Source organism: Sparus aurata, chromosome 22 (genome assembly GCF_900880675.1).
Source record: "Sparus aurata chromosome 22, fSpaAur1.1, whole genome shotgun sequence".
Lineage (NCBI taxonomy): Eukaryota > Metazoa > Chordata > Actinopteri > Spariformes > Sparidae > Sparus > Sparus aurata.
Window position 1 is genome coordinate 12,191,554 of NC_044208.1, and position 23,815 is coordinate 12,215,368.

At 39.5% G+C, this 23,815-nt stretch overlaps 2 protein-coding genes across 6 annotated transcripts in view; one reads left to right on the forward strand and one right to left on the reverse strand.

The window, feature by feature from the left end:
• dtnba (dystrobrevin, beta a) overlaps positions 1-14,197 on the reverse strand; it is a 37,326-nt gene extending 23,129 nt beyond the window's left edge. For 2 of the 5 annotated variants that reach the window (XM_030405059.1, XM_030405062.1), the window contains exons 1-4: positions 13,744-14,197; positions 5,552-5,602; positions 371-462; positions 90-170 (exon numbers count right to left, since the gene is read on the reverse strand). In XM_030405059.1, coding sequence (XP_030260919.1) covers positions 90-170; positions 371-461 — 172 coding nt within the window. In that variant the 5' untranslated portion in view covers position 462; positions 5,552-5,602; positions 13,744-14,197. Of the gene's footprint in view, positions 1-89; positions 171-370; positions 463-5,551; positions 5,603-8,606; positions 8,708-13,743 lie in introns of those variants that run through there. The other 3 variants (XM_030405064.1, XM_030405060.1, XM_030405061.1) reach the window with 3 other exon arrangements.
• A 4,188-nt stretch (positions 14,198-18,385) lies between these two features.
• Positions 18,386-22,493, forward strand: LOC115574263 (toll-like receptor 5). Its single transcript, XM_030405686.1, has 2 exons — positions 18,386-18,531; positions 19,393-22,493. Exons 1-2 carry the CDS (start codon positions 18,484-18,486, stop codon positions 21,280-21,282), a joined length of 1,938 nt encoding a protein of 645 aa, XP_030261546.1. The 5' UTR covers positions 18,386-18,483; the 3' UTR covers positions 21,283-22,493.
• The last annotated feature ends 1,322 nt before the right edge of the window (positions 22,494-23,815 follow it).

The following is a 23,815-nucleotide window of genomic DNA, read 5'->3' on the forward strand; positions in this document are numbered from 1 at the left end:
TCAAAAAAGAAGCACAAGACCAAAATTCAAACTGTCATGTCATTCTCTGACTAATGTTGCCATGCTGAAGGTGACCAGGGTTGACTTACAGTTGCATCTCTTCTGTATGTATCTGAGCTTGCAGGCTGTTCGATATGTAGAGAGACATATGGCATCAAAGTTCTGCTCCCCTATGATGAAAAGAAAACATTTGTCAGCCCTGCAGAGTCATTATGCATCCACAATAGAGACATCTCTCTAGTCAATCTCAGACCATAGCTGCTCAGAGGCATTGATAGAGTGAAATCCACATAGTTGGAAAGGAAAAATCCACTCTGGGCACCTTGCAGAGACTATGTAAGGCTTATATTAGGTGACAAAGGTCACTCACCAAGCTCCACAAAAATCTGTCTCGCCTCTGCTCCTGGTGTTGCTGGAGTCCCCCTCCCTCTGTCTCTCTGCGCCCCCTCCTCCATCACCATTCTGCACAAAACACAAAACAGCAAGAAAACTCAGAACGAGGCTTTCCATCTCAGCATTGAGAGACTCTACACACAATTAAAAATGTTAAAGCTCCAGTGAAATGAAAAATGATATGAATCAATGAATGTATGTCTTAGCCTAAATACAGTACAACTTTTCCTGTTTGGTGTATTATATCAGAGTTGGCTGAAACATCGGTTTCATCTGCAGTCCTCATCTTGTACATTGTGCTTGAATGAGCATTGTTTGGAGTTGACTCAGTGCATTTCCGTTGGTGGGCTTTCACAGGAAACATGGTCGACAACGACTTCAAAGACCAACAGCAATCGATTCTTGAGATGTTGTCTTTGTTTCTGACAAATGGGATTTGTTCTACTTTTTAAAAAATTACTTATCATTCAGAAACTGGATGGAAAATACAACTTTGATACTGATAAACATGACACTGAGTAACTATAACTTTTATTTTTAGTCTCAGGTCTACTGTATGCATACCAACACACCCACCAGCACACGCACACAAATTACAGGCAGGCTGAGAGTCAAATTCAGGGCCACCACAAGATGAGTTGAGTGCCTGGTAAATAAACACATTAATGAGAACAGCTGATGAAATCTGACCTGTAGGCTGGTATTTAGACAACTTAACAACAGACAAACAGGGAGAGACGGGCACATGAGATTTTCACCGACTAGATGACTGTGAGGAAGAAACAAAGAAAAAAGAAAGAAAGAAAGAATGCAATGAGGGAAGGAAGGAAGGAAAGGAAAGGAAAGGAATGAAGAAAGAAAGAAAGAAAGCTGTCAACCACTGCTGTCAGGTGACACAGAAAACACCAGAGGATATCAGTAGCCATGGTAACTGTTACACTACACCACACAAAACTGAAACACACATGAACACACGCATGCACCGACACACACACAAATATTTGCATTCCTTATATAAATGCGGTGACAAGCCAACCCCCAACACACACACCCACAAACACACACAGTTTTTCCAAGAAACTGACACTTGCACGCGCACACACATACACACACACACACACACACACACACAAGCACACACACACACAAGCACACACACACATTCCAGAGAGGATTTGAATGCTTCCCAGGAGACTTCATGCTTCATCCAGACAAAAGACGGATTCCTCCTTCTTTCAGTCACTCTCTCTCTCTCCCTCACACACACACACACACACACGCACACACACACACACACACACACACACACACACACACACACACACACACACACACACACACACTACCTCTCACATTGGCACACATCTTTATACAGCTGTTTCATTGCTTTTTCTCACTCTCAAACACACTCTACAGGTTTTTTGACTCCAGTTAGTCAAGTGCAACTTTCTTTCTTCTAATCCCAATTTGCTCTGTGGACAATTTACAGTCGTGCCACCTCTTCAAAGTGCCCTTGAATAAGACATTAGACAGCTTCTGTCAGAGGACATCTCATGTTACTTGACTCTAAGTTCCATCTTAATTGCTCATGTGGGTGATGATATTTAATATGTTTGATTAAAACTGGAATCTGCATCAGGGTACATCAAGAGCTTAGGAAAGCTGTTACAGTGCATTCATTTGGACAAAGGGGCCAGCTGTCTCTTCCCTCAACAGATATTGCACACATGCAGCTGTAAATGGGCGGGTGTTTTCATTGCACATTACTACTACAAGAAACAGCAAGTATGCTCTATTATATTGCCTACTTGCTTGACAAATAGGTTATTTTCCCTTGTGCTTTAATGTTCTTTAGATAATATCTTCAGGGCTGCAACTAATGGTTATTTTCATCATTGATTTACTTCCAGATTATTTTCTCAATTAATCATTTGACATGTAAAATGTCAGGAAACAGAGAAAAACTGTCTGTGGAGACGGCATCAAATTCTTTGTTTTGCGCAACCAAGCGTCTAAATTAGAGATATCCATTAAAGATCACACAAGAACAGTTAAAGCAGCATATCCTCACATTTAAGAGGCTGTAACCATGAAAAGTTTGACTTTATATACTTTAAAAATGACATAATTAATGAATCGATTCTTATAATAGCTGATTAGTAATTGCTGCCCGTAAAACCTTTTAAGAATTATCTTTAGCTTCCATTATCTAGTATTACAGAAACAATAAGGATGCCAAAGTTTTACAAAGATTAAATGGCATTGCAGCTCTAGATCTTCAAAAGGAAATGGAGCTGGTCTTGGCTGGTTGACTAATTCCTAGAACCAGCTTGCTTGAGATCCTTTGTTATTGGTTCCTGTTCCTATGCATCCAAGCACATTTACATAAAAATAAAGCTTTCATGCTGCACTGCAACAGAACATTTTCGCTGCTAGCCCCATAATGTGACCCTATAATGACACCAACTGCCATGCTGCCGCTTTGTATACATATATCTGAATGCACTTCCAAACTAGACATACTGATCCTCTCATAGCAGGGGGGACAACAACAGTTGCAGACCCTGACCATGATATGTAAAGTATCTGTCTTCCTGCCTAAACTGTCCTCAGTTATCAAGATGTCCTTAAATAAAAAAGATTAAAGATTAAGTGTTAAGTTGGACATTTTGGGAAATGTCCTTACTGGCTTTCTGGAGAAGAGTTAAATGAAAAGATAAATCACCCTGCATGTTTAGAACACAACTTTAGATGTGCTGATAGGCAGATTTTGTTTGTGTCAGTGTTGTTTCCAGTATTTATGCTAACCTAAAGGAACCAGGAGTTGGCCACAGCGGCTAGGCTTGTTTGCCAAAATGCTGAACTATTCCTTTAAAGGACAGCCAGCAATGAAAGAAGGCAGCTGAACAGGTGGTTGTATGTGAGTCAATGAAATGTTTGTTGCTGAGAACTTTTATTGATGCTAATTACGACTTCACTGAAGAGCTGCTTGGATTGGATGTTACATGAGTTAAGTAAGAGCTACGACTGTTTCCAAAAGTCTCACCAGTTACCACACTGGACTCCCATGGTGAGAAAAAAGTTATTTCCAGCCTGTCCTTACTGATAACTACACCCTGTCTGTCTGTCTGTCTGTCTGTCTGTCTGTCTGTCTGTCTATGTATGTCTGTCTGTGTATAGCTGACAGGGAGGAACATTTGGTCTATGAGGTTTACTTCCTATTTTAACTCTGAAAGCTTTAAACCATCTTCGATATAATTACCCTGCCTGCAATTACCCCCAACTATGTCAGAGGGCAGAAACAGCTTGGCTGCTGTTTTCCTAATCGCTGCGTCTAAGTACAAAGGTTGATCACAAGAAATGGATCCAAACATTTGGAAATTTGCAGAAAGTCCAAAATTAAACAGTTCTGCCTGATCCCTGCTTCCCAAATGAATGGTACACCTGCAGCTACCTGGCCAAAATCCACTCAAAATAATCAAATATTGAGTTAAATATTGTACGTAATAATAAACACACATCATGCTGAAGCAGTTCTATGCTTAATTACTGCTTTTTGCTTAAACATGAAGTTTTAAAATAACATCCTTGCCATGTCTCTTACCATCATAAATAAGTGTTACATTTATTTAATTATTTCTCATTTCAAAGATAACATTATAACAGTACTTATTAATGGCTGAAAGTCGAAGTTTCACTTTTTGGTTTATGGGTTTTGCATAAAAAGTGATAAACAGCTGCATCTTCTCTTATCAACAAACATTGTGATAACCTAAACGCAGCTCATCAGGAAATCAGCAGCTTTGATTTTTTAAAGTTCTGTCCTTGTGAGGACAATGACAAAAGGTGAACCAAAAAGGTGTGAAGCTTTGTGGGGCTGTACAGAGGCTCAGCAGTCCCTTGCTATGCTAACATCAGCATGCTGGTCACAATGTTAATACTTATGTACATGCTGATGTTAAGCAATATTTACCATAGTTACCATCCTCGCACAAAACATGAAGTACAGCTAAGTCTGATGTGAAAGTCTTTATTTTTGTAGGTATTTAGTCATTTATCAAGTATTGACTCCTATCTATCTTTTGTTTTTATCCATGCAGGTTTTGATTTGTAAAACTGTCCCTGAGCTGAGATAAGTTGGATCTGGATGTCGTCACAATTCTAAGTGAGTAAGTTTCTAGTCAGGGCCAATGGGAGAAACACTACTGTGCATATATTTACTGAGCTCACTAGCAGGACTTAAACCTGGAAGCCCGACAAAAGCAATTCTCATTGGAATGAATGGATGGCATCTTTGCATTCAGTATTTAGTTTTATCATCTGACCAAACCTCATGGCAATCTATCTAACATCTAACGAAATACTTCAGCCTGGAATGAATGACTGACAGGTTAACAGACCAACACTGCATTCATACGAGCCACACTGCAAGCATGGCAAAAATTACAAGTGTTTCAGCTTTGACAACTGTCTTACTGTTTCTGCTATTACAACACACACATTATTTGGATGAGTAGCAAAGTAATTGCTTTACTAACATGCTGCTCTCAAAATGATTATGGCCTTAGCAAAACACCAACTGCATCATATGTTCAGGTGATAGTGATATAAAGAGCTTTACTCACAAAACAAACTGTATTCCTGAATGAGCAGTGAAAATGTCTATATGTTTCCAGTTGAAATAAAAAAAAAAAAAAACACTCACTCAGTGGAAACTCTAAGGTGACTGACAGATGGCTGTTTTTTGTGCTCAGTTTTCTCTTTTGTAGCTCAGCTATGGAAAGTGAAGTGTAGATAGTGAGAGACAGAAAGAGAAGGGAACGGAAGTGGGGTGGTATATACAGCTGACTGACTGCAAGTGTGCTGTTCTATGTTTGTGTGGGTGGTGATGCACACTGCTGTTGCACCATGGTGTTTTATTATGGCTGACATTTGCTGAGCTTTACGGAAACAAACACACAAGGATCACACACTGCTCCAAATGCACACACACAAAACCGGAAGACACACTCTCAGTCCTCCAACAAATTCTGCCAAGACAGGAAACACATAAACATAACCGAATGCTTCGATTTAGCCTCTGCGTCCCCATTTAAAGGGTGTGTTGTTTGTATGTGTATGTGTGTGTGTGTGGGTGGGTGTGTGTGTGTGGTCATACCTCTCTGTGTCAGGGGGTCACACAGGACAGAGGAGCCTCAATAAAGGATGTCTAAGAGAGAGACACAGAGAGATGAGAAAGGCAATTTGAAAAGTCTTTTCAGGCTGTGGACAATAATGTCAAAGGCTCTTTGGGGACAGAAAGGACACACTCTAATATACATTAAACACAGCCAGTGTGACACACACATTCTCCCACAGCTCTATACACTGCACATGTCTGCGTGGCATCAAAGTCCATTCTTATTATGTTATGAGTAAATTCTGTTCAGTTCTGTGCTCTGTCTGATATGATGAAGGATTCTGACTGATTGTGGCTCACCTTAAACAGCTAAACGTCCCTTAATGTTCCCTTTTATCTGCTGTGTTTTGTCAGTACATCATTTTATGACTGTTTTATGACTTTTATGACTTTAATTCACAGCCTCATTTGGCAGATTGCTCTGATTTAGAGAAACCAACTGACAGTATTTTATTCAGCAATCACAATTATCACTCTTATTTGCAAAACTAGAACTTCAGATTGAAAAATAGCCCAAAGTCCTCACTGTATTGATGCTATAGCCACACTTGTCATGTCATGCTACTGCTTTACACATTTGAGGATGGTTTATACAAATTGTAAAGTCAATCAATACCCTGTTCTTTTTGACTCATGCACTAAATACATTCTCTTAAATTGTGACAGGGTTCCTACACCTTCTTAAACACGAAAATTCAAGGACTTCTCCAGGTCTTTCCAGGCCTAGTTCCCACACATTCAAGGACCTACATAGCATAGTTTGAGAAATGGATTAATACTACAACATTAAATACTATAACAACACTGACAATTTTTAAAATAAGATCGAGCAGACTTTGCAGAAACTCAATCTGAAATACAATGGTTTCACACACCGACATGTAATTAGGCTCTGTTCAGCAAGCTCTCACACCAGCACAGTCAGCAATCCTCCCAACAAAGGATCGAAACATTATCCCACAAACAGTCAACTCAAGACTCATGGACACAATGAGTTCAGACATTGGATATTTCTTGACCTGCATTATATTTCTGTTCACAGTTTCTACATTCAAGAATTCATGCAGACAGCTTTAAGAAATGGCTGTGAATGTACCCAAAGGGTGTTGGTTGTAAATGTATCTGAATGTTAGTAAAGACATCTGTGAGAAAAGGACAGTTACATCCTGTCAGCAGGTGTCACAGCAAAAAGGATAGACAGATATTTTACAGAAACTGATTCATGTGTACTGCAAATATTTCCTCATCTTGTAGACAGAAGTTCACGTTCCAAAGTAGCAACAAACATAAAAGGTACTGACACAATGATGTGCTATGTGTCAGGTGAAAACTTAAAATGTGTTTTTTTGCTATCAAATTATCACTCGACATGTTGACATCACACTTACAAGAATGCGAATTCCTTGCTCACAGCCAATTACCTCAAATACCTCACATGACCTGAATCATCACACTAAAAACTGTCAGCCTGCCCCTACATTAACCGCTTTATTTTCCGCTTTTTGAAGTTTCAAATGATTAGTCAAATAATCTATTTGTTGAGTGACAGAAATGTAATCTCTACTTTGATACTCAATTATTCAATCTAAATGATAAACATTTGACAATTGGGGAGTTTGCTATAACAGTATGAAAACAGCAATTTGTTACTTTTAAATGTCTTTTTATAGTCTAAAAGGGCTAAACACAACAAACTGACATCAAAGGTCTGGTGGCAATGAAGGCTGACAGTTGTGTCACCTCACACTGCCTTTGTTTCAGCCAAAAAGATGCACTTCAGCAAACTACAAAGACGACAGCCGATGGCGACCTACCGTTTACATTTCATGGCTGCATAAGAGGAGACACCTCTCCATACCATCAGGAAGCACTAGTCTATATTCAACGCTCAAAAAGCAAAACAGAAAACCTCCGAGTAATCTAGTAAAGCCACCTGTAATCCTGAATATGTCTGATAAAAGGTAGCAAATAGCACTGGCGAAGAGGTGGAGGCAAAAAAGTGATCAGACACCACCATTTCTGTACACTCAATCAGCTAAAAAGCTGCTGACAAGGGCTGATGCCAGTGCTAGCTGTGTGGGACACACCGCAACAACTGGAGTCACTGACACTCACTGATGGCCCTTACAATGAGGCCAAGGACGGCTGACCCTGGTGTGTCAGGGCCCTGTATCAGGGCCCTCTTAAAGGGCAGTCCAGGGACCCCCAGGGCTCTTTGAGGGGGGTCCCCTGCAAAAGGAGAATCATTATTTTCAAGTAACACTAATTCAGAATGTATTCTAAACTATTTTGGTCATGGGTTTCAAGCACTTTCTGTGATAAAACATCTAAAAGTTTAATTCTTATCAGATGGGGGACCCTGGGACAATATCTGGGAATGACATGAAAAGCTTTAAGAATCACTGGCCTAAATGATGGATCAATTGCTCAAAAAGAAAATAAATAACCCAAAATAGTCCACAGATTAATCACTAATGCCCATTAGTCACAGCCCTATGCGTATGCAGTGCACGCGCACATACACTAAAGTCACTAATCAGCATGGCAGCATTATGTAAATGTTATGATCAGTCTCATCAACATTTACTTCACTCTGCTCATTACAGGATGTTTGTGTGTGTAGGAAGGCACTTCGCATCACTGCAGACCACCCAACCAGTGCACCTGTGCATTAACCACACATACACACACACGCACGCACGCACGCACGCACGCACGCACACACACACACACACACACACACACACACACACACACACACACACACACACACACACACACACACACACACACACACACACTACTGTATTTCATCAGAAGCGTGGTTACGTTTATGTAGGCCCAGCTCCTGAAGACGGCAAATGGTACGGAAACAATCACACACTATCCCTTCGTACTGTTTCTCTCTCTGTCTCTGTCTCTCTCACACACACAAACACACACACCCATACACACGTTCTTAGGAATCAGTTGCTCTCAGTCCAAAGCATGCAAATTACAAATCATTCTGTATCAACAACCACACTCGACTCACCGCTGTGTCTATGGGTGAATCCACAAACTAAAGTTTTGTGGAGCAGAAGCAGCGATGACACTAACGGCGATAGGCGTCAGTCAGGCAGGCGAGGTGGTACTAAAGAGGGGTAAGAGGGTGTTTACCACCCTCTGTGCACCACACACACACCATGCATGCCACATGACCACATTACCATTTGCAGCTGTTCGCTATTCTCACCGTCTGCCCTGACAGGACCTGACTATTGAGTGTGTGTGTGTTATACATGGCATATACAGTACACTACAACTTTAGACACTGACGTTGCTGAAATACCTATGAGCTCCATTTATCCTCTAAACGACCCTGTTCTGTAACACGCGAAACAGATGAGGTTTGTTGGCCGCACCCACATATCCCAACAAAAGCTCTGCAGCAACTTTCTAAATTATTTTTTATTAAGAGTTAAGATTTCAGGAAATTGAGGGGATTGGAAGTTGGGGGATTTTGAAGTGCTGACTGCATTACCGGTAGTTTTCCTTGGTCTCAAATGTCCTGAAACATTTTTAGGCATAATGGATACCAAACAAACTGTCACTTGATATTAAATAAAAAGCTGGAACATTTTAGCTGAGGTTTCTGCAGGACAAGGAATGCAGTTAGCCTTTTTACAGAAAAACAGATTTGGTTCAGTCAATGTAGTCGAGCCCTTGTATAACACATGCTGAGACTGAATGCACAAAGTATGTATTGATACTACATTGTTGACTATTGGCGGCCTGACTAACCAGAACTGATTCTAACATATTGCTGCAAGCATGCAATAATATGTCTTAGTAGTAGATCATTTTTTGCTGTTCTAACTGTACTCTGGGTATTAATAGAGACTTAGGTGTTGCATGATGGGAGGGCTGTTATCTAATATTCATTCTACAATTATATGAGTATATAAAAGTAGCAAATCCTTAAATTTATGTAGCTGAAATCAACAAATATTTGACATTTTGCTCGAAACTGAAAAACGAACCAATGAATGTTCCCTCAGATGACGAATCGATAAATCATCTTATGGTTTGAGACAAAAATGATGGTCTAATTGGAATACGCTGACGGGGAAAACATCAAATTGTTGTGTATTTTTGAATTGAATTTAAAAAGAGTAAACTGTGTCGGTTTCTAAACACTATCAACTTCTCCAGTTTCAAGCAGGTTGAACCGAAAGCACAAGTCTTGCTTCTCCAATCTCTGAGTTCTGACCTCTGATCCCCGCCCTGCCATAGAGACAAACTGACTGACCTGACCTGACCCCAGGGTTGTCACCAGGCAGGTAAAAACAGAAGCAAACCGTCTCTGGTTACACATTTAAGATGGACAGCTCGCATGCTAATGGTGTGTGTGGGACCGGACCAGACTTTATAGCATGTTCTGAGGTGGGGTCATGGTGGAGTCTGTTGTAGAGGAGTTTACAGGTCCAAATAGCTGGAAAAAAACACAACTCAGAGAACATATTCCACCCAAACCCAAACTGGACACTAAGCCTGAACTGGATTTAAGGATTTCTCGAAGGCAACTAGACTCAAGTGGGCGATATTCAGTGATTTTGATGTATCCAAACTGTTTATTTTCAAGCTTTTCAAGATCAGTTTAATCGCATTTAAACTGGCAAAAAGAAATGCATCAATAAATGCATCTCCCCTCATTAATTTTAATGGGAAATTCACAAACATTGACACAGCGGGCATATGTGCCAAGTTCCACACTGGGATTTGGCAAAAAGATACCTAGTCATTCGGCAAAAGAAAAAAAGGTTGAAATTGGCTCAAGACACCAGGCACTGCCATGTCATTAGTTAAGATGCTGGACTGGCTAAATGAATGCATAAAAGCTCACATTCTTGGAAACATTTTTAGTATTTCTACTGTTGATCTGGTAATTGGGACAAAAAGCAAATACAACTACTGCCATGACAATTTTGTAGACATGTTAAATCCAATCTTCCAGTCAACTTCCACTTGAACTGCCATTTGAAAAGCTTCCACATTCCTGGATCTATTACTCAAACTGATCAACCTGGGTTGTATTTCATAGTCTTATTATTACTTGAAGCAATATGCCCCAACTTACACAGATCCCTGTGTACACAGTGCTGTTTTCAGTCTAAATTTGTGACCATAACATGACTGACCTTCTACCATTACTCTCACATCCATTTGTATTCACGCAAACCATAGACCTGTGCCTAAAAACCAATTAACACTTAGGTCTAGAACTGAAAAATGACCAGATTTGGCTTTTAGGTGGAGAGATGGATAGTATGCCAGTAAGATGCACATGCCAATTCCAAAGAAAGGGAGGAGGAATTGAAGAGAGTAACAGTAAATCATAGAAAGAGACAGGTACAGCAGGAACGTCAGATGACTACATGAAGGAAGAAAGAGTGAAAAAAAGAGATGGTAAAAGAGACAGGATGAGTATGAGAGAAAAACAAAAAAGAGAGGAAGTGAAAGTTCTGCCTAGTCCTGAAGAAACTAGAATGCTTAAGAGAGTAGAATTATTTGATTGTTTGATGTTAAACTTGCAGCCTGAAATACCTGACATACTGTAACATGTGCAACCCGCTTGTGGGTTTATATAAATACTTCAGGTGTGGGTAATACAATAAAATAGTAATATTAGTATTGTTAGCAGCAACAATCTAAACTTTTTGTACTGAATTACAAAGATTTAGTCACCAAGCATTATAGCCGATGTGTGATCAGACAGACTGATACAGTACCAGTGAACTTAGAAACCATTGCAGGAGTTAAAAACAAGCTGTTATACCAACTATTAATCAGTGACAAAAATGGGTTCTTCTTCTTTGACTAAGCTTAACTAGCCTTTCATTACACTTTATTTTACGGCTCGCCACCTGAGCATTACCTCAGCAGCATCAAACATACCAAACCATAAACGAGTATAGAGCTCTGAGGTCTCCAAAAGTACTGGAGGGCCATCCAAATGAGGAATACTTAAATTTCACTATAATTTAACACTAAAGAAATTACATGAACTAGAAGTTGGATAGGGATGACTGCTCTTCTAACCATAGGTTTCAACCTTAGTGCTATTATCTCCCCACCCACAGTGGAGACAGTAACACAATCAGCACCGCTGTAAATCAGTCACAGCTAAAGTCTTTCCATATGGAGACTCTGAAATTAAATGTGATGATGCAGAGGCTGGTGTGAAGAAACCACCAAGGATTATCTTCAGGTGAATCATATAAAATACTGAGCTAGGATGCATGCATACATTTTTAATACCGGGTTATCATGTGCAGAGTGGTGGGATGGTTAATTATCATTGTGCTCTCTCATTTTAGCCCATTAGAGATGTAAACAAACCGCCCACCGCCCAATCAGAGTACACAATATGCATCTGCCAGGGAAAAGTAAAGATCCTCAGGGGACAGTTTGGGACAAAGCCCATCAGTTACTGTGATCTCTCTCTTTCTCTCTCTCTTTCTCTCTCTATGTCATCAAACTCTTTTTAGTTTCCTCCGCAGGGAGCAACAGTTTGAAAAAGTCTGCAACCTCACTGGACACACATTTAAAAATACTCTAATTGTGTTTTTGGTCAATGCTTTGTATTCTTTCTTGGCCAAATGTTTCAGTCAGAATCTATAATCACACTGCTAATGAACTTGATCTTTTGAGATCTTTATGAGATGTTTCTTTTGTTTATGGTCCCAAAAAGATATTTTAATTTTGACAACTCAACCTTTATATTCAATCAGGGCGGGAGAAAAAATGCAGAGAATTTAATAAAAGCATTTTGATTAAATTATAAACTAAAGCAGTGGATCCCAAACGGTAGGATTTTGTTACAAACATACATCTATGTTGTAATGCATAACTATACAATAAGTAATTTGTTTATTTTTTTTTTGAGAAGTTTTTGCGCATTAAACTCCCAATACTGAGGCACTTTCTGTAACTTAAAACCCTAAAAACTTTCCAGGGAACCTCATTATTTGTCAAATGTTATTTGGCATTAGTAGATAATTTGAAAAATGAATAAAGAGTGATTAGATAACTGGCATTATACAGGCTATTTTGCAGACATGATCAATAAAGGTGTGCCTTGAGAGTCAGGACTGCCCTTTGGTGCACCTTAGGCACATTAAGCTGGAGTCTGAACTTGAGCATGACAATGAATGGACATGCACCAATAGTCCAATATCCCTTAATAATTTTGAGTAGTGTAAATGCGCTGGACACATTTGGGGGTATAGGGGTTGGGGGGTGGGCCGCCTCTCTGCATGAGCTCCAGAAATGCTTGGGCCATCTCTGGTAACACATTTTGGCAGGCGGGGGGTGTGATAAATCATTTCAGCTGACCCCACAAGTCAGGCAGGAAGATCCATTAGAATGCTGATTCATTAAAACACATTGATTCATATACCACTTCATTTCACCTAATTAATCAGCCCAGTACTGACTAATTATCCTTATGACAACATACTTACTAGTTAACTTTCATCTGTTTCCATTCAGCTTGTGGCATTTTAATTGTGCATACACGCAGCCTGCCACTTAAATCAATCAGACCCACTGGAAAAGCTTTGCCGAAATCCAAAGCGAATAGTAATGATCCCATTTCAGTATTAAGTTATAAACTACGAAACCTGTATATTTGGCGACACGCCAGATAACGCAAAATTGCCAGATCTTTGAATGGAATAACGTTCCTCCCATACAAGAGAACAGCGCTACTACGTACAGGTCAAACACCAATAGTAGTTTTGATTTGAAAAGTGGGCATGTCTCGAGTCTAACGTTACTAAGACACCCAGTCAGCAGCACAGAGACTGGCACCGCGTTAGACAGTTTTTTCAAGTACAATATTTGAACGGTCTCTTGAGCTGCCATGAATATCAAAGACTTGAGTCAAAGCTCATTTTTAGTTCTGCCTACTTCTGGGAAAGCTTGTGTGACATCTGAGCGGCCATATTGCAGAAAAGTTTAACTCCCTGTTCACCTTATTCCACCAAGTTGAACGTGTTCTTTAACTCCCCAAACTCGGGTGAAACGGCGCATTAGAAGTGAAACTTACCCAAACTAAAAACCGAAACCTGGCCTCTCCTGTTTGCATGCTAGCTATAACCTTTTAAAGTGAGACGAGGGTTACTCACCGGGAGGACTTTTCGGCAGGTATTCGTGGCCAAATACCAACATCAACACTGAAACGTGTGGCACTGACTTTAGCTAGCAGTTTATTTCTCTCTTCAGTTGGCCGCTTCCTCTTTTCACCGTGTTTTGTGTTTCCTCATTGGCTTGAATAATACCGTCCCGGCCCCGTTATTTATTTCCGTAGTAAGCCATGATTCACACCCTCCATACCCGGCCGCCGCTGCTGTACCGGTTGCTGCTGTGATGAAGTGTACTATTTTTGAAAGAAAGTCACTCCTCTCCTCGGTACAGTCCAGCCCCCTTCTCTCTGACACTGAGCGCGGCTGCTGCCTCTTAAACCTACTCGACACACTGGGCAGCCAGCACCAACAATGTTAGTATCATTCTACAGCTAATCAGATGTTATTAATCGATCAAATAGGTCTTCTACTTCACACTGGGAGGATTTTATCGGCTATCAGTGTCGAACCGTTACAATTTACAACGGTTAACGGTTGCCTGCTTGTTAAAACGTCATAAACCTCCATGAAGAAACTACACCCTGAACATGTTTTAAGACAACTTAATTCATTCTACTTTCACCCTCCATAGAAGACAAACATACATAGGTATTTTGGACTGCTATTTCAAACTGAAAGTGTTAAACTACCTCAAGGCTATTCAAGTATAAATACAATATAATATTGGGAATTCTTTACTTCAGCCTGTCCAGTGGCGTAAACGGACCACGTAAGCTAGGCTAATGTTGTAGCCAGCGGTTTTAACACAGTTGAACTTGATTAATATTTCATTTTGTGCTATTTTAGATGTCATCTACACAACATTTTGTATGTAGCCCTCTCCTCTTGTTTTTTTTCCATGTTTGGTATTTATTTCTTGGTTGTTTTCTCAGCTGTACCGGAGTTAACTAGCCTATGAGCTAATTTACAATCACAGTCCCCGAGAGACACATATCTTTTATTATTTTACATGAGCTACAGTGTAGTTTAGCTTAAATGTGGTGACGTAATAATTAAAAATGATAAATTCATAATTTGTCTTTGAATTGTAGTAAAGGACTGGAAATGGAAAAACTCAAAGTAAAAGTGAGCTGACCTCCACACTGTCGCCCACTGTAGTTAAAGCTGTACTGTGCAATTTTTTTAAAGGCTTGTAATCAAACAATGGCCCTTTTCACACATAGATAGAGCGCAATACCACTGCAATGAAGGCTCGCCTTTGTACCGCCTTTGTATTTTCACACTGAACCAAGCAGCGCTGGTGTAAAGACACTCCAGTGTGTCATTTCATACAGCGTGCTGAAGATTGCAGAACCAAAAGATGCGTGACAGCGTTGTTTGTTTTTTTACGTGTTTCTCCCAGTAACCCCATGTATCCGCTGACTGTTTATAATCATATGGATGCTGTTACAATGTGTTGTGATTGAGATCCTGACCCACCATGCATCATGGTCTACATAACATCACAATCACCATCAGTGAAGCCACTCTCTGGCGCTCACTTGTGGAGAGGGGTGTTGTTTTCTAGGAGGAAGTTTACTGAAGACTCGGTAAGGAGGGCTGATCATCGCAGTGACTTTTCATGATTAAATTTGTTGATTTTTTCTAACTACAACAACACAATAGTGCAAGGCGACGAAGATATTCCGAGTTAAAATCACATCACATAATCATCGCCAATCATCCATGAAGCTTCCTGTCTCCAGCTGCCAGAGACAGACGCTGTTTTTCGGGCGGAAGTGTGGCAAAGTGTCAGTAGGTCAGACAGGATGATAGCAACTTTTCCATGTATGAATTTATGAGTTTTTCTTCCACTCATATGATTTGCTGAAGACACTACCTGCTACCAAATTACTGTTGTTTGGTCCAGTAACTTTGCTTTATTGGTTGAAGTTTGGGATGTTTCTCTTTTATTTGATGAGTGAAGGATCTGTTAAGTTGTCAGACTAAACGCAATCAGACAGACATACTAATTGGCCCCTGTTCCAGCTCATCTTGCGTCTGTTGCAGCTCCGTTACTACCTCCACTGGTGGATCAGAGGCGGTTTGGGGGGCCAGTTTCATTCCACCTCTGACCAACCAGTGGCGGTACTAACAGAGCCGCAACAGAGGCAAGATGACGGTTGTGTGTAAGGTCACTTTCATACAGATGACGAGGTGGAATATCAATGCAAAATTCCTGCCTTGAAAGGGCAATGTGAAATGGGCTAAAGTGGCAGGGCTTTTGGCACTGTACATGGAATAGCAGTTTGTAAGAGCTAATATGAGATTTAGATGTATGTAAAGCCATCTGTTTACTACATCTGTTTAACAATAGAGCAAAACAGGCTTGTATTTTGAGATATGGTAGGTTTATAAGACAGACAGCACACATTTAGAACTATATGACCAAAAGAGACATGGTGCACTTTTAAATAACTTCAGTCAAAGTACTCAGTTACATCTTACATATTGCCATGTCTTTTTGAAACCGTTGCTCCTGAAATTTTGATTAATAGCTTTTTCTTGAAGAATCTGTGGTATTGTTGCCATAATGTCAGTCAACCTCTGTGTGTGTCTCTTTCTCTGTTTTGTGTTTGACAAAGCTTCATTCTCCTGAGGTTGTGACATTCACCAGCCACGTGTGATTAAACTACACGTGCACACCTCTGCACTCGGCAGATCACAGTTCAAATTTAGCAGCCATCATATTATATGTGCCATACTTAATTTGGACATTAATTGATTGTGATGTTGAAGTAATTGCAGGAATATTACAGGAGTGCTCAAGATTCATCCACAGCAAATGAATGTTGCGCATCGCCTTACCCTCATCTTCCACCTTCACTGAGAGCATTTGTCGTGTAAGCGTTTTTTTATACAATTGTTTAGATCTCATACTTTACATTATTGTTGGAATGTATAATTTGTAGTTCATATTGAGTGTTTATGCTAATGAAAATTCTCTCAAACAGAACAGGTGACAAGCTGGAATACAACACAATTTCCTACTGTGATTAAAGTGGTTGAATAAGTACTCTTCGACACAAGTAAATCACTTTCTAAAAATACAAGTTAAAATTCCTTCATTCAAGAATAAAGTAAAATGTACCTCAAAAGTAAAAGTACTTATTGGGCAGAGAAGCCAATTTGACATTGTTATATTTAGCGCAGAATTGGAAAATCATTAGTGATGCATTGACACTTTGGCAGTATTTGAATATTACTAATAAAATATCAGTAATATCTGATTGAGCTGGCATTACTACATTAAACACGGTTGGATAGTCTAATCCATGGCAATATATTATACTTTATTATTCATCATATGCACTTATGTAGGAATCATAATCTGTAAAGTGACTGCAGTATAGTTTTCAAACATATGTATTGCAGTAACAGTATTTACCTCTGAAATATACTAGGGTAGAAGAGTAAATTGTAAGTAGCATAAACGGGAAATATTGAAGTGAAGTACAAGTACCTCAAAATTGTACTCGAGTACATGTATATACATTCCACCACTGTGTAATTGGGTATCTACGACAAAAAGAATTATTCGACATATTAGAAAGGAACCTGGAAGGTCTTGATATGTGAAAGAGGAAGAGCCTTTTGAGGAAACTGTGGGGAAGAACATAGCAACTCTGAAATTATTTACTCATTGGTTACACATTAAGCAAAATCAGACCAAATGTTTTCTAACATATCCTGTGACTAAAGCAGTTTCCCATCAAATTCACCAAATATGTTCAGTACATATTAGTGTAACTGAATTACACATATCATTTCATCACTTGCAGGATTGCATAATTACTGGAATATAGACCATTTTTAAAATGCTGCACATCTTATATGTGATAATTACTCACACTGAAATACACTGTAGCAAGTTTTATAATAATAAGATAATCATAAATAGGATGGAAGATCAAAACATTCACTTGTTTCATGTTAAAACGTGTACCTGAAATAACAACTGTGTGTCCTTTTCTGTAATTTTGACATCCATTACTATTTCAACTTCAGTATATTTGTAGTGCAGCATCACCTAAAGAGTCTCTGCGGAACCAAATCCTGAAAAAACACTTAGCAATGGTAATCCAAGAATGACAAGGTAGGTAAAGGTAACGAAATTCAGAATGTGTGAGCAACACAAGATTTATACATCTTTAGGGTTTGACAGAAATTGGGTTTTTTGAAGACTAACAGCAGCAGGTATTTATGGTAAGGCTGTTGACTAATAATAATGAATCACTGATAGTAAGTTAAATATTTTCATGGTATGTTTTCAGTTTTTCCTATAGCGATATCAAAGGTTTTCACTGAAATCCATATATTTTAAATCATCGTCTAAATCTTTGATACAATGTTGGAAACAATATTCCAGACATGATTTACACAACAAAACGATAGAAACCTGTCAACATCAGATTTTTGGGAAAAAACCTGCCAGTTGTGCAAAACAATGTGCTAGCCTAACAACAACACACAACAACAGAATATACATCACATAGCAACAGCTGCAAGTGTATCAGTGTACTTCCCATTTTCATGTAAATCTGGCAAAAAAAAAAAGGAAATTCCACTCAGCGTCATGTTTACACAACGGGGTCAATGCACTGACCAACACAAATGACGCAAACATTTCAGATAAAAAGCGACCAACAATCTCTGCAATGTAGAGGTCTGGTTTTTACTACCAAGACTGGACCATTATTGTATCTTATAGGAGTTGGATTTCTTCTGGCAGGCAGCGTGAAGATGCTGACGCTCGGTCTTCAGGTGATCGTCATTTGCGTTTTCCTACAGGTATGTAAACATACGGCATGATAAAGATGTGTAAGTGGACACTATGTTTATACTGCAACTATTTTCTTTTTTTAATTAGCTTTAAGGTGTCTAGTAACTGGGTAATAATGCTAAAAGATGATATATTTGTAAAGACCGTGATGTTGACCAAAAATGTCAGCTTTGGTTCTTTAAAAAATAAAACTTGAGCAGAGAGGCATATTCTGCTGGCATGTGAATTTTTTGTAGGCTACTATATTTTGTTTCATATACACCATATGTTGATGTATTTAACACTGAGTTAAATGAGTATATTGAGTAAAAGTAGTTGCTAAAGCTACTTTTTTTAGCTTTAGTTTTACAAACTACTGCCAGGCTGAACTACATGTAGTTTTACAAGCTACCCTTGTAAAGTAGCTTCCCCAACACTGGTTGTAGCTTCATAAAAGGTTAGATACTGATGATCGTTGTGAAACACTTTTTTGGTGTGACACTGCAGCTGGCTCCTCTTTAGCAATCTTTATCCTACATTAATTGTGACTTTAATGTGAATTTAATACAGCTGCTGCAAAGGTGATTGTGTTGCTTTTGACGGAAAATTGATTTAACGAGTAAAAATGATTCTATTTGAGTATTATGGGTGTTAAAGATAATTATTTACACAATGATTTACACAATGTTTGACGTACAGACAACGTAGTTATTTTGCTTTTTTTCCTAATGACAGAGAGCTGCATCATGACTAAAAATAATGTTAGTGTTGTGTCTTCTCCTGTTCTCATCTCTTCACCCAAGTTGAGAATTCGACTCAACAATCAACCTTTAAGTTATTATTGGTTGACTTAATGAAAAAACACTCACCTTTCAAATGTTCTCTTGCAGGTGCCAGGTTGTTTTCCATCATGCCTCATTGTCGGCTCTGTAGCCAACTGTGCCTCCAGGAATCTCCGCTCAGTTCCTCCTCTCCCTCCCAACATCACCCACCTGTACCTGGAGATGAACCGCATTGCTGAGATCAACTCCACCTCCCTGTCAGGCCTGAAGGAGCTGCAGGAGCTGGACCTCGGATATCAGTATGTTCCTGCGTTTGTGATTAGGAACAATGCGTTCAGTGGACAAAGACGTCTGAGGAGGCTGGTGCTCGGCTATAACAAAGGCATTCGACTGGAACCAAAGGCTTTCGAGGGACTGTCTGGTTTGAAGAACCTCTACCTGGATTACTGCTCACTTGAAGACGACATACTGATGGAGAACTACCTGGAGCCACTGTCTTCTTTAGAAACTCTTGACCTCTTTGGTAACAAGATTAAGAAACTCCAGCCTGCAATGTTCTTTGCAAACATGACTAATTTGAAAGATGTGAATCTCAAGCTTAACCTGATTGACAAAATCTGTGAGTCTGATTTGGTTGGTTTCCGGGGAAAGCACTTCGAGGTTCTGAACTTGGACTCTGTTCTATTAAAGGCGATGTCTAGTAAAGGTTTTGACTGGCAGACATGTGGGAACCCTTTCAGGGGAATGTCCTTTCAGACACTCTACCTGTCAAACAGCGGGCTCAGTGTCCATAGATTAAAGCAGCTCTTCAGAGCCATTGAGGGGACGAAGATCTCCTGTCTGCAACTGTCAGGACACATAGGTAGAGGATTTTCATTCAATAATTTCCCTGATCCAGACCGCAGCACATTTGAGGGCCTGAAGAACAGCTCCATCCTCACTTTGGATCTGTCAAAAAACAGGATTTTTTCATTGCAACAGGGGGTTTTTAGTCAGCTGAAAGAGGTTGCAACTATCGACATCTCTCAGAACAGCTTGAACCAGATCCACAGGGATGCCTTTGAGGGTCTTCAGGGTCATTTGAAAATGCTCAACCTGTCACACAACCTGCTGGGGGAAATCCGTTCTTACACTTTTGCCTCTCTGACAAACCTGAAAGTGTTGGACTTGTCTCACAATCACATTGGTGTACTTGGTTTTCACTCATTTGATGGACTTAACAACTTGAAATCATTGATTCTAACAGGAAACTCGTTGCGAGATCTTGGCTTCCCTGCGTCTCTACCCAGCTTGGATTATCTCCTGTTGAACGACAACAAGTTGACCTCCTCATCACTGTTCAGTCTCACACGGTTTGCCGATAATGCCATGCACCTGGACATTAGGGACAACAGATTAACAGACCTGGGGGATGTTTACACCATTCTGGCTCGGCTGGAGCGCCTCCAGCATCTCTTCTATGGAGGAAACACCATCAGGGAGTGCAAACTTAATCGACAAGTATCAGCAGCTGATTTGAACAATTTCCAAACTCTCGATCTTCACAGCAGCTCTCTGCAGTTGATTTGGTCTCAGGGGAAATGCCTGAATCTGTTTGACTACCTCAGAAATGTGACTGTTCTCAACTTGAGCTCCAACGCACTGCAGTCTCTTCCTCAGGACGTTTTCAAGGGTCTCCGGTCAGTGGTGACAATGGATCTCTCATTCAACGCCTTGACCTATCTCCAGCCTGACATCCTACCAAAAAGTATTCAAGTTCTCAACCTGTCTAACAACTTCATCACCTCCCCTGACCCCACTGCTTTTCGCTCTCTCAGCTCACTCGACATCAGTGTGAACCGATTTCGCTGCGATCCAAACCTGAAGAGTTTCCTGACTTGGCTGAGCAACACAAACGTGACCTTCCTGAGTCCCGTCAAAAAGCTCAGATGTGAATTTCCTTCTAGTTTCTATAATGTGCGTCTGTTAGAGTACTCTGCTCAGGTCTCACACCAGTAAAAGTACCTAAAGGGGAAGAGATATGTGTTTTCTTTCAGGATGATGCCTACACTGTAGATTGTAAAAGTTGACTTTACTTGAAAAAAAAAAGGAAACCGATCACCTCAGAGTTAAGTTGACTTAAATGTTAATTGCACAAGCTGAAAAATGTGATAATGTGAAAAACTTGATCATTTAGATTATAATGAATTAAACAGAGGTTCCATATTGTTACAGTTTTTATTGATTGCTCTGACCTGTTTAAACAAACTGGGATCCACTCGGTTTTCATCATCACTGTCTCAGCAGAGCAAAGACACCTCTTGCAAATGTGTTAACCCTTTCTCATTGAATTGACACATTTTCCCCACCCTTTTGCAGAACAGTTAACACGGATGTCATTCAAGCAGTCCAAACTCCATTGTTTTAGCTATGGTAACCAAACAGAAACCATCTGTTCCTAACTATTAGAAACTACCTACATCAGTATGAAATCACTAAAGCACGTGTTTGACACTCCTAAACACAAATCTTCAATGAGCAATCAGTCTGCAGGCCTTAAAAAGTGCAGCGGCTATGTTGTTCTTTGCCAACATGGATTGAAGAGGTCTAAGGCAGATGAGAGTGAGAAATAGGTGCAGAGGAATGTCAAGGTTGGATGGCATGCAAGAAGATTTTTCCCTTGGTTCATTGCAAGAGAGGATAATGAATGTGATGTGGATGAGGCCATGTGGCCCCATCGTCAAGACAGAAGAGACTGAGTATCAATAGTGGCCATTTCTTATACTCTACAGTGATAGATTGTTATACTTTACTGTAATATTTTATATCTTTAACTTCTTTTCTATGTTTTAAAACAGGTCAGTTGTTCAGGAAAATGCTTGCTGTGAAGCTGCAGAAATGTTTTGTGAATTATGAGACTACCAGCTTTATTATTTTCTTATACTCTAATAGATTTTATTTTGGTTTCCATGTATTTTGTGTAATATTTACAGTATTTCAGTTTTCAGCCACAGTCCGAAAAAAAGAATCAATGGAATCAAAAAATGCATCAAAGCATTTCTGATTCTGGATTCAATTCTTTGCAAGACGGCAAATTTGACAACAAATGGCACTGGCATGAAAGCTACGTAGAGTAATAGGTCACAATGACAAGCAATGGTGCACTGATATAAATGTAAATCAAAATTTACCTGAAGGAATAAAAAAATGAGAAAATAATCACCACTGAATCCAAAGTTGCTTCTTGCTTCTGATTTTTTAAAGGGTTTGGGGGATGAGTTAAGACATGAGAGTAGGTTTTGTTGATATTGTGTTTAGACATCGTTGTGTGAGTCTGTGGTTGTACCAGCAGGGGTAGCTGCAGAACAGTCCTAAAAGCCTTTTTGGCTTTAAAAGACAAATTTCTTTTCCAGTGAATGCTGGGTGAAGCTCCAGCCCCTCAAAGATCACCAGAGGCTGGCTTGGAAAATGGCTAGATGGAGGACTTCTGGTAGATTTAAGCAGTATACACATACTCATCAGTATTCATAACATGTGCATTTTTCCCACCTAATAAAACCATTAGAGCAGCAGAGGACTTTTAGCCTTATACTCCATTATGTTTTGAGTTGTTACAATGCATGGAATTAGCATAAATTAAGATATTTTCAACATGAATCGTGCAGAAAAAGGCACAAACTGGTGCACAGAAATACACCAGGATGTAGAAAATTGAGTGTTTGATGATCAAAATTCTTTTAAGGAAGGACCCCTGTATCCCCCACTTAATGTATGTACCCTATAAAACTGAAATGACACCTATGCCCTCGGCTGACAAATTGTCTGCACTGAACCAAAGATGATATTGTCAATACATATGCTGTCATTTGGTATTTTGATGGTGGTGCTGTTGGTCAAAAATCTCCCATGCAGGAGGTTTAAAACTGATCTGAACTAAACCACTCAGCATTTAATTTTTCCACTGCTTTATTTAGGAATTTCTATGAATTTATCGCCTGCTTTATTATATTATAGGTTAATCGAGAATGTAACCCAATTTTATGTGAGATATGTTTTCTTATTTTTGAGGAAATAGAAAGAGGATAAAACAAAAACAAGTACATCCAGAAGGTATCAGTAACAATAACCACAGTCATAACTGAATAAAATACAAAGACGTTTCATCCTTTTTTTAAAAGAAAAAAAGACACCGCATGTTATTCTTTTCGATACTGGGTCCCAGGTCAAATCAAACACATCTACTCTGCCTTTATCATAGAGTCTCAGTATTTCCAGATGTAATGTGTTTGACACATCTATCAACTTCCATTTTCCACACATGCAGGATTAACTTTTTTTCCGATCACCAATCCAAACAAAACAGCAGTTTCTTATCATACTTATTTGCACGAGACAAAGAACTAGTCGCTCCAAGAATAGCTATGAGTGGGTAGGGTTCCCGCCGCTTCCCAAAATATTTCTTCCAATATGTGTACAGTTTACTGCATGACCAAAAAGAATGTGCTAAGTCACTGGTTGCAGACTAGCATTGGTTGCAAAATGGATGAGACTT